This window comes from Myotis yumanensis, unplaced genomic scaffold (assembly GCF_028538775.1).
Source record: "Myotis yumanensis isolate MYYU_CA2020_CCGP unplaced genomic scaffold, mMyoYum1.0.hap1 SCAF_8, whole genome shotgun sequence".
NCBI lineage: Eukaryota > Metazoa > Chordata > Mammalia > Chiroptera > Vespertilionidae > Myotis > Myotis yumanensis.
In genome coordinates, this window is record NW_027223759.1 from 56,280,747 (window position 1) to 56,299,043 (window position 18,297).

Consider the following 18,297-nt stretch of genomic DNA (forward strand, 5'->3'; position numbering starts at 1 on the left):
ATTTCATGATAAAACCACAAACATAGGCAAACGTAAGCCTCTAATCCTACTCTGTGGTACGCTGAGATCATGCAAGGGAAGAAAGAAGTATGGTCATATTTCCCAAAGGGTTGCTTTTTAATGTAGACCTATCTTACATGCACAGTTTTTTCTGTAAATATTTTGAGTGTGCATGATCTATTCCTGTCACTTGACCAATACCGAGGGTGCCTGACAACATTCTATCATGAATTTCTGGATGGGTTTCCGAAACAGTGACCGGGAACCGTGTCTACAAATGGCTGATCTATTTTGATATGAGCTTAATTAATGCTGCATATGAAACTCCAAATGTCACAGTTCAGGAGTTTTAAATGCTTAATTATTACACTGACTTCTAAAATAAAATCTGAACTTAATGAATGTATTAAATTCTTTTAAAATAAATTCATTTTTTTAGGAGAAAGGGGTTTTTATAAAATCACTCTATTATGATTTTAGCATGTGGATGAGAACTCTATGAAAATGCCACAAATGATATGTAATGTCAACATGACAACTTGCAGGGAAGAGTTGGGCTGCCCAGTTGTGATGGCTGGTCTCGAAGTCCAAGCCGCTGTTTGATGAAGCTGGAGATTAGGAGCTGGGGCTGTGGCTGGTACTCCACCAGGATATCATAGGGCAAGTTGATCTGGTCACATTCAAGTCTGTCCAGGAGTGTCACACAGACCGCAGCAGCTAGGAGGGCAAGCAACACCTTTACTGAACAAATGGGTTCATCTTTTGTATAGAAACATTAGCCAAACATCCCAATGTCCCTAACACACGTACTTTGGGTTATTTTCTCTGTCATGTAGATGCAACCCAGGGACCTCTCTAGCCTTCTGTATCACCCATATTTCCATGAACTCTCACCAAACACCCCATCTAAATAAGTTAATGGAAATAATTTTAAGCATTCTTTGTTCTCCTTGCCTCTACAATTGGCTAGACTAAGGGAAAGCTTGTCAAGAACAAGGAGAGATCCTTGCCATTCAAGACACACAGAGCTCCAGTTTCCTATCCTATTCCCAGTTAGATGAGGCTCTTCTGACTCGAGGATATAACTGCAGGGCTGGCCATTATTCCTAGATGACATTCAACATCTTGGTGCAATGTTTAGTTTGCCTGCTGCAGTCTGGCTGAAGATTAAAGTAAATATAAAAGCTATGAATGTGAATAAATAAATAAATAAATAAATAAATAAATAAATAAATAACAAAGGCTATGAATGCAGACCTAAGGAAAGAGCAATAAAGGTGAGTACGAGCCCTCATGAAATTTGAGAAGAAAAATATTAAAGGAAATACTTAAGTAGGAGAATCAACTCCACGAAGGAGCAAATTTATTAGCATTTAGTTTCTAAAGAGCGGGAATAAAACCCTAAGACAGATGCGGAAGTAGGGAAAAAGAACAGACACGTTTTGCTAAAAAACAACCCTGAAACTCTTGTGAAAAGTCACCACGATGGTAATGTCTTTGGTTTGTTTCATCAAGGAGAACCTGAGAGAGAAAAGGGGTCTCCTACAAATTCTTTATTGTCAGTTTCACACGAAATCTTTGATTGCAAGCAATGTGGTCATACACAATGAAATCGGTGTCAAGCAATTTGAACTGATAGTGTAATCGTCTCTATCTTCGTCTGCGGCATTTTAGAAAAGGATTTCGGGGTTGATGGGATGAGATGTGGCTATGTTAACAAGCTTCGAGGGCATGGAGATAAAGTTGGGCTGGAGTGTTATATTTATTTCTTTAACCTCCCCACTATTTCAGACTTCTTTATAAGATCTGGGTTTGGAAAGGAGAAATGAATTGTATTTATAACAGATGCTATCTTTTCAGTTTCGCTGAGCTCTTGCTATCTGCCAGGTATTTACGAAACCATTGAGTCCTTACAGCTGTACCATGAGCTAGCTATTATTTTTATCCCCTTTTGACAGATGATGAAATGAGGGCTTAGGGAGGTCAAACACATGGCCCAGTCAGTATGCACAGCTAGTAAATAGCCATCCAATTCCCAGCTTCCTAAACTGCTAAGAAGAGTTACCTCCCTTCCATCCACCTGTCACCTGAGCTGGCACGTGGTGAACCATTAAGGCAGACCTGCCCTGACCCATCGGTCAAAGAACCCTCCTGTTCAGCGACGTGAAAAGGAATGGAAATATACGACATGAGCTGAGCCAAATATTTCATCACCAGGGACCCGCTTTATTCAAAACTCACTTAGTTGTAAAGCAACTTGGCTGGACCGGTAAACAAGCAAATGGAAGGGCTAGAAAATTCCCCCAGCTTTTCAAGTTAATGATCAGCAAGCTTGTGGTGGAGCCTGGCCTGGGCTGGAGGCTGCAAGGAAAGGCTGCAAGCTTTTCTCTAATCCTTCCCTTGGAAGAGGGATGAAAGGAAACCGCGCTCTGTAGCTCTCAGAGTGGGAGCTGACTAAACATTTTATCTGGAGATTTCAAGGGTGATGCCAGAGATGGGAAAGAACAGGGCAGAGCAATCTCAGTGGTGTTTTCTCGACCCCAGAGGCCCCATTAACAAGCAGCACATAACAATCTTGTCACCTGAAATTACTGTTTCCATGAGCAATGAAAGGGCATTAATTGCCCAAAACAAGCTGTCAAAATCAAGTCTGACAACTTTACTACCAGAATCCTCAGATTGGGCAGGGAGGGTGGCTCCTGTGGAGGGACACTTGGTGACCTGGCTGTCACCAACGAGGTAGTCAGCTAACTGACGTCAGGTCTGCAATGTGCTGGGAACACACCCCAGAACAAACACGGAGCTCAAGGCCTCAGCGGCACCAGGAACTCTCTCAGCAATTGTCAGCTCTTTGGGATCATTTGTGGTCCCTTTGAGAATCTGATGAAAGTTGTGTATTTTTGTGAATCTCTTTTCACAAAACTATACACACACAATATTTGTGTATAATTTCAGAGGGTTCAGGGCCCCTGAAGCCCACCCATGAATCCTTAGTCCATGGCCCCCTGCTTTCACCCCAACTTTCTGAATGGACTTCCAGGAAAATTTCCCATAAGCTGTAGGCAAAGACAGCAAGGCCAGCCACAGATTCCCCTGTGGACAACAGAGCCCAGACAGGCTGGGCCTCGGAAAGTGGCAAAGCAGCCAGGCTCGCTCAGGCGTCCCCAGCCTGCTCTGTGCCAGCTCCTCTTCCACTCCTGGCCCTTTCCAAGGCCCCCTTCACTCCTCACGCTTTGAGTTCATCAGGCAGACCCATGTTTGCTCCCTGTACGCCTGGTGCAAAGCATAGGAGTCTCGACAACCTAGAGCCTTCGCACTGCCTCTGTCTCCCCTCAATCTGTTGTCCGTGAATCAACAACTAAGTGGAGAAAATTCATATTCAAAGGGGCTGATCAAAGCTAAGCAGCCTAGAAACAATTTGTTCTTCTCAATTGGTGTCCCTCAGAATGTGGTCCACTGGTTGCCTCCATCCAAACCGGAGCTCGTTAGTAATGCAGACCCAGGCTCTGTCCCTGATATGCAGAGTTAGGGGGAGAGGTGGAGAGGCCAGTGAGTCTGCATTTTATTTTTACCCTCACCTAAGGATACGTTTATTGATGAGAGAGAGAGAGAGAGAGAGAGAGAGAGATATCAGTCATTTGCCTCCCATGTATACCTAACCGGGGATCAAACCCTCAGCCTTTTAGTGTATAGGACAATGCTCCAACCAGCTGAGTCAGGGTGTGAATCTGCATTTAAAAAATCTTCCCAGTTAAGTTATTTGCATATTAATATTTGAGAACTATTGCTTTAAAGATGTTAAACTATCCTGAATCAAATCAAGTTACAACAAATGTGCAAACCTGGACCCTAGTACTTTAGGCTTCCAAAGAAATGCAGAATTAGACAGAACCAAGATTTAGCGTTAAGTCTATCAAGAATCATATCTTTTATAAAAGTGTTATTGAGTACATTGTCCACTATCATAAGGCTGATAATTTCACTTAAGTTTAAGTTTTGAATAAAGTTTTTATGGTAAACCTCAAATGCTTTTTTATTTTAATTTATTAGATAATGAATGTGTGTAACTCAATGTGTTTCCATTTTCAACTTGTCCTCCTGAAAACTCAAAACTAAATAGAAGTCTTTAGAGTTAGAATTGCACTCCCAGGTAGCCTCTTTGGTATTGAGAAATACCCAGCTACTCCCTTAAATAGGTGTTTTTTATTCTCTTTACCTTGCGTAAGTTATAGTATACACTCATCTTTTATTGCTTCTGCTAATGCCTTTTAAAAAGAAGTGTAAGAGTAATCTGTCGCTAGATAAAATATGCTGCTCTTTCACACTTTATGAGATAGTGGAGGGAGAGGGGGTGAGGAGACAGGAGGTCTTGTTCTAGTCCACCTGTTTCGACCTAGCTGTGTTTCTTTAGGCAGGTTACCTACCCTCTTTAGGCCTCATTTCATTCTCGGAGAAAGGAGCAGGTGATCTCTCTCCCAAGTCCACACTCTCAGCTTATGTCTCACATCATCTAGTTGGTGTGAGGACTATGAGGTTCAGCTGCAACCTTGGGGACTTGACCTCTACTGGATGCTGGACCCCCAACCAGAAATGTGTCAGGATGGCCAGAGGATGGATCCTGGTGTGCTGGGGGTGGGCGCCCAGGATGCCTCCCTGGGGCAGAGCAGGGGAGGGGTGGGTCAAAGGTAATGCCAACCCCACAAAGGGCTGAGCTGTGGCCCTAAATGTTTCTCTAATGGGTGATGGGTTGGTAATGGGCAGGGAGGACTAGAATAGAGGCAAGAGAATAGAATGAAAAGGAATCAAATAAAACTATAGATGCTGATATTGATTGAAAATATGTAAAACCCAAGAAAGTAAGAATAAACCATTTTGTTAAATGTTGTCTTTATAAAAGCAGTAAATGAATGACTAGCCATTTATACCTGATTTCCCAGTTACAATGACTGATTTTCTTGGCAAAATAACCGCTATGCATACTAAGGAATACATATCAATTTAACGCTTTGATTTCAACACTAACCCTCTGGGTATATGCTTAGCCCTTAGGGTTTGTTTGCTAAAGTAGCACAACCCTCTGTTCACAACCTTTAAAGTAGAAACATCTGCTTTTGTTGTTGTGATTCTGAACAGAGACTATGAACCCGTGTATCCATGGGAGGCTGCTGGGAAGTGGGGCCTCCAGTGGGACAGAGCTGGTTCAAACTCCAGCTCAGCTACTCTGTAACTGTGAGACCCTCTCTGAGCCGCAGTTTCTTGTTCCCTGATGAGGTTGAAGAAAGCTGCAATTGGTTGCCTCACACTCTTGTATAATAACATTTCAAAACCCCGATTTTCCTCCACTTTAGAGGTAAGGAACGCTCCAGGCCCAGACTGGATAGAATCCTTTTTACTTTATCAGTGATCACCGTGCAGTTCCTAAAGCCCAATATCCTTCATTGCTGGGACCAGCACAAGAACATAAAATGGAATTAAAGCACGATTTTGCTCTCTTTCATTGAAATGTAATGAAGTCATATTAGGAAGTCTGAATGTGTCCCCGAGTTACCAGCGTCTGTCAAAAGAAATAACACTGAATTCTTCCTTTGCCCTAAAGAAAAAGCACAGTGAGTGCTGCGAACTCCAGAGACAAAGAGGATTTAAGCAGAACCTAATCTCAGATAAATATTAGGTTTCATATAGTGCCATGCAAGCAAGTGTGTGTCAGAAGGCAGCATTGTCTTTTAAAAATGGATATAGATTGAACATACTTATCACAAGCTCACGGTGCAGAAGGACTATCATCTTTAATCAGAATGTCAGGGTTGTAATTAAAATAGATTTTGCTCTAAGAGAGGGGCAGATGTGTGTCTGCACCTTATAAAATCATAGGTGGATGCATTTATGCAGCATTGCACAGGGGGTTTCCAGTATTCTGGAGGTGCAGCCATTCAGGGTAGAATAATTTCATGAATGCCAATGTTTCCCTTCCTGAATCTTTGTTAATGCAGCATTGGACCCCACTATTCTTCTCAGGATAATGAGATCAGGATAACATGTTTCAAGCAATTTGTCCACCTATGAAATAGCAAGAGACTCATGGGTACAGATAAAGCAGAAATATCATTGGAACTTTCCAGAAAAAGGGAGGTTTAAACTTAAGGCTTTGTCTGTTCCTATTTGGACAGATGAGAGGCACTCCATAATCCTTGAGATAATTCCAAGCCCCTGGTGAGGCTGGGGACTGAAGGAACCAGTTGAATTGGCTATAGCCATTTTCCATGGTAAATAAGTGCTGAGTAGCCACTCTTTTCATTTGTTTGTTTGATCATTTAGCAAATATTTACTGAATGTCCACATGGCAGATATCATTCTAAGTGCTGGGGATAAAGCCAGAAAATGACAAACAACATTCCTGTTGTCGTGGTGCTTACATTGGAGGAGAGAGATGCTAAATACATACATTCATGCATTAATATATATAAAGTCATATGTAAGTGAATATATAAAGAAACTAAAAATATAGTCTATAGGGGCAATGCAGAGAAGTGAAGTAGAATGCCTGAGTAGAATGAATGTGAGTAGGTTTAGTTCAGGTAGTCACTCACAGCTTCTCTGACAAAGTGAGATGTATGTTGAATCCCTTACCCTATCTAATAATAGAGAAACATGGTAATTAGCCGTACCTCCGCTACACTTCCCATTGGCTAATCAGGGCTATATGCAAATTAACTGCCAACCAAGATGGCGGCCAGCAGCCAGGCAGCTTGAAGCGAACAGGAGGCTTGCTTGCTTCAGTGACGGAGGAAGCCAACGTTCCCCGCCTGCCTTGCCAGCCTCTGAGCTTGCAGTTTAAGAAACATTGTTACAAATATAGAAGCTAAACAAAACCCCAGAAACCTGCTTTCAGCCAGCCAGGCTTCAGCCAGCAGGACCACAACATTGTTTCAATTATAGAACAAACGCAGATCCCTGCTTTCAGCCAGCCGGGATCTCAGAGCTGGAGTGAGCAGGACCGCAACAGTGTTACAATTATAGAACCCAAACAACCAGATACCTGCTTTCAGCAGTTAAGGCCTCAGAGCTAGAGCCAAGCCTCAGAGCTAAAGCTGGCCCAGAATAAAAAAAAAAGAAAAAAAGGACAGGTTGGGAGCTTCAGTCACCCGCCAGCCTGAAAATGGCCCTCAGCCCCTCACCCAGACTGGCCAGGCACCCCAGTGGGGACCCCCACCCTGAAGGGGGTGTGACCAGCTGCAAACAGACATCATCCCTTCATCCAGGCTGGCCAGGCACCCAAGCGGGACCCCCACCCTGATCACCCTTCAGGACAAACCAGCCGGCCCCCACCCATGCACCAGGCCTCTATCCTATATAGTAAAAGGGTAATATGCCTCCCAGCACCGGGATCAGCAGAGCTGCGAGGCCTCCCAGCACCAGGATCAGCATGACAGGGAGCAGTGACCAAACCCCCTGATCGCCCTGCGGCTCTATGTGTGACAGGGGGCGGGGCCACAACCTCCCTATCCGCCCTGCTCTGTTCATGACAGGGGAAGGTGCCCCAATCCCCTGATCAGCCCTGCTCTGTGTCTGATAGGGGGGAGCTCCCCAACCCCCTGATTGCTCTGCGGCTCTGTGTGTGACAGGGTGCGGCGCCCCAACCCCCTGATCGGCCCTGCTCTGTATGTGACAGGGTAGAACCATAACCTCCCCATTGGCTCTGCCCTGAGTGTGACAGTGGCAGTGCCCCAACCCCCTGATCCGCTCTGCTCTGTGTGTGACAGGGTGCGGTGCCCCAACTCCCCCCCCCCCCCCCCCCCCACCACGGGCCCTGCTCTGTGTGTGACAGGGTAGAGCCATAACCTCCCCATCGGCCCTGCCCTGAGTGTGACAGTGGCAGCGCCCCAACCCCCTGATCCGCCCTGCTCTGTGTGTGACAGGGGGCGGTGCCCCAACTCCCCTATCGGCCCTACTCTGTGAGTGACAGGGGGGAGCTCCTCAACTCCCTGATCGGCCCTGCTCTGTGCGTGACAGGGGGGAGCTCCCCAACCCCCTGATGGGCCCTGCTCTGTGTGTGACAGGGTAGAACCATAACCTCCCCATCGGCCCTGCCCTGAGTGTGACAGTGGCAGCGCCCCAACCCCCTGATCCGCTCTGCTCTGTGTGTGACAGGGTGCGGTGCCCCAACTCCCCCCCCCCCCACCACGGGCCCTGTTCTGTGTGTGACGGGGTAGAGCCATAACCTCCCCATCGGCCCTGCCCTGAGTGTGACAGTGGCAGCGCCCCAACCCCCTGATCCGCCCTGCTCTGTGTGTGACAGGGGGCGGTGCCCCAACTCCCCTATCGGCCCTACTCTGTGAGTGACAGGGGGCAGCACCTCAACCCCCTGATTGTCCTTGCTCTGTGCATGACACGGGGTGGCACCGCAACCTCCCTATCGACCCTGCCTTGAGTGTGACAGGGGCCGGTGCCCCAACCCCCCCAATCGGCCCTACCCTGAGCGTGACTGAGGGTGGCATGGCAACCTCCCAATCCGCCCTGCTCTGTGCATGACAGGGGGCAGCGCCCTAATTCCCCAATCGGCCCTGCTCTGAGCCCGACCAGGGGCTGCACCTAGGGATTGGGCCTGCCCTCTGCCACCCGGGAGCAGGCCTAAGCCAGCAGGTCATTATCTCCCGAGGGGTCCCAGACTGCGAGAGGGCACAGGCCGGGCTGAGGGACCCCCTCCCTGCCCCCCCCCCCCCCCCCCCCGTGCACAAATTTTTGTGCACCGGGTCTCTAGTTAATTATAAAGATAAAAAGCAGTAATCCACATGGATCCAAGACCTCCTTGTCTCAGGTGGACACAAAAAGGTCCAAACTCAGGGAGTGACTCCTCTGAGTTAGGACAATGGGGTCTCTAGAAGACCTTTGTTTCAATAAAAAGTTTTATTTATAAAGTAAAACCATTAGCCATCATCACGTTAGTATGAAGTCAGATTGGGGTCAGTCAGCTGGTAGTGGTAAAGGGACAGAAAGGCCATTCAAAAGGCTGCCTGGAGAGACAGGGTCGGTTGAGCCATTACTACAGTGGGAGTGAGATGGGGATGAGGAACAGGCCTGGGAGCCAGCTCAGCCGGGCCCTGAGCTTGGTGCCAGGTGAGAAATATTTCCCCATGTGGCTTACCATTGGGATAGCCTCTCCAACTTCCTCTATGCTAAAACAGTTGCTCGTGAAGGCTCCCTCAGCCCTTCCCCTGAGCAAGCTTTTCCAGCTCACACAGAGCTTTCCCACGCTTCACGCTGTGGGGGAAGCATCTTATGAAACCATGAAAGATAGGGACACGGTAGCATCATATGCATGTGGCTTTTGTCTATGTCAGTGGTTCTCAACCTTGGCTGCACATTAGAATCACCTGGGAATCTTTTTAAAATCCTGATTTCTGGGCCTCATCCTCTGGAAATTCTGTTTCTTTGTTATGGGATGGGGCCACAACATTAGTAACAAAGAAAGAGAATTTCCGGAGGATGAGGCCCAGAAATCAGGATTTTAAAAAGATTCCCAGGTGATTCTAATGTGCAGCCAAGGTTGAGAACCACTGGTCTATGTTTTTGGGGCAGTGTACCAAGAATTCAGTTTTCAAATCGGTGGAGTTTTCACCACAAAGAAATTCAGAAACACTCCAAAGAACTGCAGAATTACAGAGGTACATGCGACCTTCAGTGCGAATGTTGGCAGCCCAGAGGGCTCTGCTCAATGACACGGCTGCAGCCATGGCCTGCCGAGGGCTGTGGGCAGGCGGAAGTCAGCTACCAACAGCAGCAGAGGAAGAAAACTGCCGCAGGTGGCAGGAACGACAGCAAGCAGACAGGAAAGAGTCCAGGAGGGGCCTGCAGGTGGCAGAGAGCAAGGCCAAGGACTTGCAGCAAGGTCAGAAAAATCCCCATAACAGAATAATTCCTCTGAGATTTTGGCAACATTTTCTAAGAGAGACGGACCTGGCTCCAGGGTTCACAAGCCTGAACGCTCCTTGGCTGTCAATTTGTGCCTCTTCAGAAAGAACTGAAGGTCATCACCACACTTATATCAGGATAGCATGTTTGTACGTAGGTATTTTATGTTTAACTAAACTGGTTCCTAAATTCTGCTCATTTGCATATTGGTGGAGCTGTGACTCAAGCGCCCACTTGTTGTTTCTATAATAAAGAAATGTGAAGAGCATTTCCTGGAACCGAAGTACCTGAATCCAGGTGTTCCTGTAGCTGTGTGCTAATCGGGCTGCTCTCAGGCAAGGGCAAGCTGCCCCAGCTGGGGTTCCCACTCTCACTAACCGGTGCAGAGAAAATCAGATGCGATTGTTTCTCTGAAAGGGGCTTTGATGATGACCTTCTAAAGAGGACAAGGATGCATTTGCATCCTCAACCTAAATAGCACAAAGATTGGCTTGTACGCGTACTCTGAGAGATGGAAGTAATTAAGGATAGTGGTTCTACAAATTAATCTCTTCTTCTGAACTATAAAGTCTTTCTAAATGTAATTTTAGAAAAGGTACCACATACATTTTGTTTTACTTTTGTATATTCATATTGATTGACTGTAAGGATGACTATTGAAATTAAAATTCCAGTGCGATCGAATGAAGCATTATGGAGCTATAACTCTTTACTGGGTTTCTTTTCTGGGCGCCAGGACACGAGACTCTCCATGTGTTTCTGCCAGTTTCACCAGCCCCTCCTCCTTAGCCGCCTTTGCTGGATCTCCCTCCCCTCCCTTAACTTCTAACCAAGGACCTTTTCTCATCTGTTTCTATACTCATTCTCTTTGTCATCTCATCGGTTGCATGGCTTTAATTGTCAGCTATGTGCTGTCAACGTACAATTTTACTTCTCCAGCCCAAACTTCTTGCCTAAACTCTAGATTCATAAATCCATCTGCTTGCTTAACCTCCATTTGATGTCTACAGCCCCAAATCCTCACCTAATTTTCTCTCTCCCAACTAATTACAACTCCATCTTTCCAGATGTTTGGGCCAAAAACCTGGATATCATTCTTAAGTCCTGTCTTTTTCTCAACATTCACATCGCATTGTCAACAAATTTCATTAGATTTGCCTTCAGATGTGCCTAGACTCAGACTGCTCACCACCTTCACTGCCCTCACCCTGGTCCACCATCTCTCCCGGCCTGCTGCATTTGCCCTCGTATTCTCCTCCCTGCTTCTGCCCTTCACCCCAGTAGGCTCTTCCTAACCTAGCAGGCAGTGTGGTCCTGTTAAAACCTAAGTCCTACCTAGCCACTTCTCTCTTCAAAGCCCTCCAGTGACTTCCTGTGTTGCTCAGAGTGAAAGTCACACTCCTCCCAGTGACCACACCACCTGCACCTGCCATCTCCGCCACTCTCCACTGCTGTCCCTCCCCTCCAGCCTCACTGGCCTCCTAGTTCCTCCCACACCCCTGCATGCTCCTGCCACGTGCCTTAGATTTGCGTTTCCCAAACTGCTCTTTACCTTATGTCCACATGGCATTTTCTAAAATGGCACCTTCCCTGTGCATCCTTCCCTGACCATGCCACTTAAAATGATGGTTTTCTCCCTATTTTGGTCATCTTTGTTCCTTTCCCTGCCTTGTTTTAGCCATAGCACTCTTCAGCATCTGATGTATCACTAAGTTATTAGACATTAGTCTTTGTTGTTCGTCTCTCTCACTAGGTTCCATAAGTGGAGATTTTATCTGTGGTGTCCACTGCTATATACTCAGGGCTTGAGCACTCAAGCCACTTGCTGATGCACAGAAGAAACTCCTTCTTTGTCCAGGAAGAAAATTATCGAGATAAATCTTATCAGTCAAAATCTGATTTAAAAACCAGCCTTGTAATTGTGCCATGCACTCAGTAGGCACACTATAAAACACATTTGAATCAATGACATATTTTATGGATATTTTTTTCTGGAAAAAAGATAGTCCCTGTGTGAAACGCAAAACTGTAAGTTCTAAAAAAAGTTGCTCCAACATTTTCTTGAACATCAAAACCATTATTTTAGATGGTGCTATTATGCTATAGATCTGAGGCTTTCATAGTAACTTAATAATGAATACTTTACTCACTTTGCAGCTTTACTCTCTTCCATCAAAAAATTTTTAAAAAATTAAATCTAAAAGATAACTATGAAAATAATTAAAAATCAGACAGAATAGTTATACTGACTAGTGCTCATGAAAGTTACGTTTTACTTCAATAAGTTTTCTTGGTGCTGGTCCAAGGTTGGTGTTTCTATTGGAATAATTTCACTGAAAATAAAAAAAATGCTGCACCCGTTTGGTTTCTTAATATCATTCTCCACTAAAAGGGACAAGAACTTGCTGGAGAAATGGCTGATTCCAGACTTGAGTCAAGGAAAATGCAACTGGTGCCTTGGCATCCTGTTGTGCCTGAAAGTGAAAAAATTCTCAAGAGCTAACAGGTTTACTTCAAAGGGACAAAAAAAAGGGGGTGCAATAGAGGGGCCTCTTCCTGGCCAAATTTGGGATAATTTGAGTATCAAAAAAATAATGACAGATCCATTTATAACACATTGACTTGAACAAAATCCACAATGCAACAATGACTCATCCCAACCAAAAAGAAAGAAAGAAATAAAGGCAGAAATGTGTGTGAGGATGTAAAGCTCGTCTTAAAGAAGAATGCTAGCTAATAAACGTAGGAGGAACGATGGAGTGAGAAAAACCATCATTTTGCAGCCCATGCTAAAATCATTGGGTAAAAGATGGCCGGGTTATAGGGTATGCACACAGCGCCAGATTATCTATCACCCCAGAGATTACTTGCTACTTACAAAGCGAAGACTTTAGCTTTTCAATGGCGTGAGATGGCAGTTAGCACTTGAACCAAGTGATGCAACTCGAAATTACTAATAGTGGAACACCCTCACACTACATCTCCTTGATGCGGTGCATTGGAGAGTTTCCATTACTCTGAAGTGTTTTTGCCATACAATTGTATCTAATCAAGTCACTTGACCTCACTTCCACTTTACAAGAAAAATGCAGCCTAGAGGAACAAGTGAAACCCCATGGTGAACCACACAGGCAGATCTAGAACATGGGATATTCTACAAGATAACACCCTGGACTAAAAAAACAAAACAAAAAACAAACCTACTGTCTTGAGAAAAAAGAAAAGTAAGGTGAATGTTCTAGATGTAATAACTACAGAGATATAACAATTAAGTAATATAATGTATAGAATTAATTTGATATTGGTTAAGGAAAAATTCTATAAAAGATACTTTTAGAAAAATTTAAATATGGGATGGATGTTAAGTCTTGTTATGAAACTTATTTAAATTTTTTTAGCCTTTTTTGTTTTGATATGGTATTGTGGTCATTAGGAGAATATTTTTATTCTTAGGAAATGATGCTGAGGTATAAGAGTTAAGTGGCATGATGTTTACAATTCATTTATAAATGATTCAGGAGCAAAGGCAAATAGGGGTGCTTTATATACATACATACACACACACATATATATACAGATATATATATGTATAATATATATATATATATATATATATATATATATATACACACACACACACACACTTAGAGAGCATGCACAAATGTGGCAAAATACTAAAAATTATTGAATCTTGGTAAAGAGCATATAGGTATCTATTAAGCTATTCTTTCAATTTTCTGTATTATTGAAATTTTTCAAAATAGAAAGTTGAAAAAAGCAAAAATGCATGTAAATTAACTTTAAAAATGCACCACTACTCCACTCACTATTTTTGAAATATGTTATTTGTGTCATGTCTTGATAAATTAAATTGTAATAGAAAATAGCAGCCACTACCCAGATGAAGAAAGTGGAACTTTCTTTCACGTCCTCGCTACATAACCCACTGGCTGGTGACCTTGGGCAACTTGCTTTTGACCCTTAAGGCTTGGTTTCCTCATTTGCATGGTGGGAATAATATCCTGCCCACTCACAAGACATTGTGAGATAATCCATATTATAAACAATTATAAGGCATGCATTCAACCTAAATGACTCTATAGCTTTTTCTTCTTCTGCAGAGTGAAAGTAACTTTATAAAATAAGAGACTTGCACCCTAGACATTCATGAAGAACTTACCTTTCAGACCACAGAGTCTACACATGGCCACAAACACTGTAGATTCCATCTCAATATTCCTGACAGCAGCTATATGTGCTCTCTTCAAGTAATCTACCTTTTTCTCTCTGGAAAAGCTGCACAGGGCTCCATCTAGTCGACCCTGGCCTGAAAGAGACAGAGAGCAGTGAGCAACCTGATGAGGACAGTAGCAGCGGCACCACCAAGAGGCTTGCTGTCAGCTGAGTGCTCCGCAGCCGACTGACTCTTGAGCCTGCGCCCCAGGTAGGATAAACCCGCTGACCGAGTCTTCCTATCACTGGACCGGGAGCAAGGCTGTGCCCTACTCCAGTGTCCCCTGTGTAGAGAGTAGTCTCCACGGTGCTGAGTGCCCTGGCTCTGGGGCAGGCGGCCACGGCAACCAGCACTGTGCCCAGGGATAATGGAATTAGAAAATCATCATTTTGTAACCCAGGCTAAAATCATTGGGTAAAAGAGAGTTGGGTTACAAGATATTCACGCAGTGCCAAACTGTCACTCCAGAGATTACTTGCTACTTTCAAAGAGGAAACGTTGAACCTTTGGGTCACTGAGAGATCTGCCCTTTGAGGAAAACCTCTGGTTGGCTCCCGGGACTGGGTGATGGCCCGGGGCCAGGAGCTGGGGGAGAAGAGATGTCAAACCTTAGTGATGCTCTGAGCTCCTTGAGGAGCAGGACCATGGTTTGGATACTGCAACTCTGCATCTACCCTTCATGACAATGGTACCAATGTGTCCACCCTCTTCTCTCCACGCAGCTCTAAGCTGCCTGCACCCTTTGGTGATCACCTTTTCCCTTCTGTGATGCTCTCGGTGTTCATTTATCACTTAATCTCTCTTGTATCAATTAGTGGGGCTGGAAGGAGGTGGAAAAAATCTAATGCTCTCACTCCTCCTCCACCCTGCAGGCTCTGGGAACAGACTTCTCCCCACCACACGCCCAAGGATGGCCTGGGTTGGAGCAGGGAGGCCGACGGCACTCTGTCACCATCATTATTTACACAGTCCTCTTTTTGGCTGCCTTTCCTCCCTTTTAATCTTTCAGGCTACTTCCCCCCCGGCCCCCCCCCCCCCCCCCCCCGGCTGTCTGCTTCTCCTTGTCCCTTCCTCCTTAAGGCTGCCTGCCAGCCCCTCTACTATAGTGTTCTTTAAGCAATTCCAACTCAGATGTCCCCGAAGCCAAGCAGGTGATGTCAGTGAGGTCTGCAGGACCTGGAGGGAGCCGCCGCCCTCCCCTTCACTGAATGTCAGCTGAGTGCTCCTTCGTGTCGGCTGGGCTTGCCAGGCTGCCGTGCATTATTTAAAATTTTTTAATGCTATGGTATTTCAAGGAGCCCAAACTATGGATTTTCATGTGAAATTTCAAGAAATTATAAATGTTGGCAAAATAATTCACATTTTAAAAATTCTGTGCAGACCAAAGAAAATAGGGGCTCCAAAGGGCTGTCATTTGTAAGATCTGCTTTATACCCACCCTTGACCCTCCCAACGAAGCGGCCAAATCTATGACAGAGAGTTTCCATCCTCTCACACCCAGCATGCCTCCTGTTTTATAATAATAGGTTATAAAATAAAATGTTATTAACCTGAAGTAACATTTACAGATACTATAGCCTATATCCATATGTAATTTTAAAATTGTAATATAATAGCCTAAGTTTGATCCAAAGGAAAATAATTTAAAATGAAATAATGTGTACTTTGGTGAACATACTAAAACAGAACCACACTACAATTTTTCTAGAATGCCCTCCAAGGAATGGCACCACCCCCGGTTAGATTCTTTCTTTCTTGGAATGAGCAGGGTCTGCCCTTGACACTTTATTCTCCTGGCTTCTCATCACTTGTTACAAAAGCTACTTAGCAGTCACCTTCAATTTGCTCCTCAACTTGATTTGGGAACACTTTAATTGTCACTGAGAAAAAAAAGGATAACCTCAATACCACCCATCCCTTTGGAATTCCTCCCCTAACTGTTTTCTGGGTCCCACTCTTTCCTGAGTACCAGGTCACTTTGTGCTGTAGGTGATCGTACCCCAAAATGGCAGAAACACAGAATCAGCACACTCCCCTCCTCCCAGAGTCATCAATTGAAATGAAAGGCTTTAACAGAGAGAAGATTTTGCTAACATCATTAATTGCATTTTAGTTTCAATTTGTCCTTGGAGGATTTAACCCACTCTCAATACATAATCACTATGGGTGTTTCTCTGCTGCTCATTCTATTCCTACGTTCCTCTGCTATAGGGAGTTAAAAAGGCTGTTTCAGTCCCTTTTTATTTTATTTTTTTTTATTATTATTTTTTAAAATATATTTTTATTTGTTTCAGAGAGGAAGGAAGAGAGAGATAGAAACATCAATGATGAGAGACAATCATCAATCAGCTGCCTCCTGCATGCCCACCACTGGGGATCAATCCTGCAACCCAGGCATGTGACCTGATTGGGAATTGAACTGGTGACCTCTTGGTTCCTGGGTCGATGCTCAACTGCTGAGCCACACCCAGCCAACTCAGTCCCTTTTAAAATCCCAAACTTTTAAATTTCTAAAGTGAAGGTTTTCATATAAATGGTGGGTTTGAATAACAAAGAGTTGCTTTCGCAATTTATAAATTCTTCTCACCCTCATAAAAATCATAGGTACACATCGTATGTCCAATGAGGGTTGGGAAGTTGGGAATTTCTCTGCGGCAGTTGAAGAGTTCCTCCGCCAGTTCCTTGTCAAGTTCAGTACTTCGGGTGACAACGTTGTCCAAGACAACCTGTTCAAATCTGGGCTTGAAGAAGGAGTCCACAGCTGTGTCTGTTATTACAACAGACCCCTGTGTGACCCCTGGGATGCGGGAATAAATGAGTGGTTACTTTGACACAGAGTATGTAATCAATTCTGCCAACATTAATTAATGCTCGTTGCTAATGGTTCTCCCTCTTTCCATCCTTTAAATTATTTTTTTTCCAAATGCAATTAAATAATAACATTCAGAACAAGCATTTGCATGTGCTGTCTTCCCAGATTCACATTTACAATGTGATGGGGTTTAGATTTCAAGACAAACATGACTCTTGGACATGCAAATTAGTATTGGCCTTCAGGCTCAAATTTGAATAAATTAGGTCAGGAAAAAACTAAGTGAGCCTGCCAGCAAGTAGCTTGCCTAAAATGATGTGACTACTTGATATTTAATCTTCTCTGCATCTCCTTGATTACTGTAATTTCTTTGCATCTATATCCCCCCTTCCTTCTGATTCTCCTCACATCCCCCCCTCCCCTCTCTGACCCCATGTAAATTAGGCCTCCTGGCTGACCTTCCAGGGCTACGAAGTCTGGCTTGCTCATGGGCCTTAGTAACTAAGTCACAGGGACTTGAGAAACCATTTTCTGGACTGTTCTTCTCCCTGCTGGAATGCTCTTTTGTCCTCCCCACTCCTTTTCATCAGACTAACACCAACTCATTCTTCAGGTATGGGCTTAAGTCACTTTCTTCAAAAGGTCTGAATTCAGGAGGGGGAACAGCGGGGATAAAAAGGCAACATAGGTTGGTGACAGTAAATTTCCTCAGGGCCAGCCTATGACCCAGTCTTTGACCCATTCTGATTTCTGTTTAGAGCCAAAATAAGGGACTATACAATGGCAGTGCCCTAGACTCCTGTTCTAACACTCAGCTCACTTTTTGTAATTACTCATTTGTTTGCCTATGGCCCTGATTAAACATAAGCTCTATAAAGTCAAGAGCATTGTTCACTGTTGTCTCCCTAGTTCTAGCGTTATGCCTATCGCATTATAGATACTTAATAAAAATGTATCGAATGAGCAAATGCTTCCATAGAGATGCCATAGGGCAGACATCTGCAAACTACAATCCATGGGCCAAATTCAGACCGTCTTTGTAAGTAAAGTTTTCTTGGATCACGGCCACATTCATTCATTATGTGTTGTCTATGGTTGCTTTCATACTACAAAGCCTTAAGTACTTACTATCTGGCCTTCTATCGAGGACAGCCATATCCTTCTGGGTTTTTATAAATTTCAGTATTGATCAACATGGGGTTAATTTAGGAGATCCACCTAGGGACCCAAGATCGACTCTGATGAATGAGCCTTGGTGGGTCAGACACTTTTTAAATAAGTCAAAGAAGTGGCTCATTGAATTATTTGAAATATTCTAGGAATAGGAAAATGATTGAGAAGG

At 44.3% G+C, this 18,297-nt stretch overlaps 1 protein-coding gene across 1 annotated transcript in view; it reads right to left on the reverse strand.

Annotated features, from left to right (window-relative positions):
- Positions 1-375: 375 nt before the first annotated feature.
- UPP2 (uridine phosphorylase 2) overlaps positions 376-18,297 on the reverse strand; it is an 80,744-nt gene continuing 62,822 nt past the window's right edge. The window contains 3 exon segments of the mRNA XM_070423448.1: positions 376-717; positions 14,090-14,236; positions 16,731-16,940. Coding sequence (XP_070279549.1) covers positions 527-717; positions 14,090-14,236; positions 16,731-16,940 — 548 coding nt within the window. The 3' untranslated portion in view covers positions 376-526.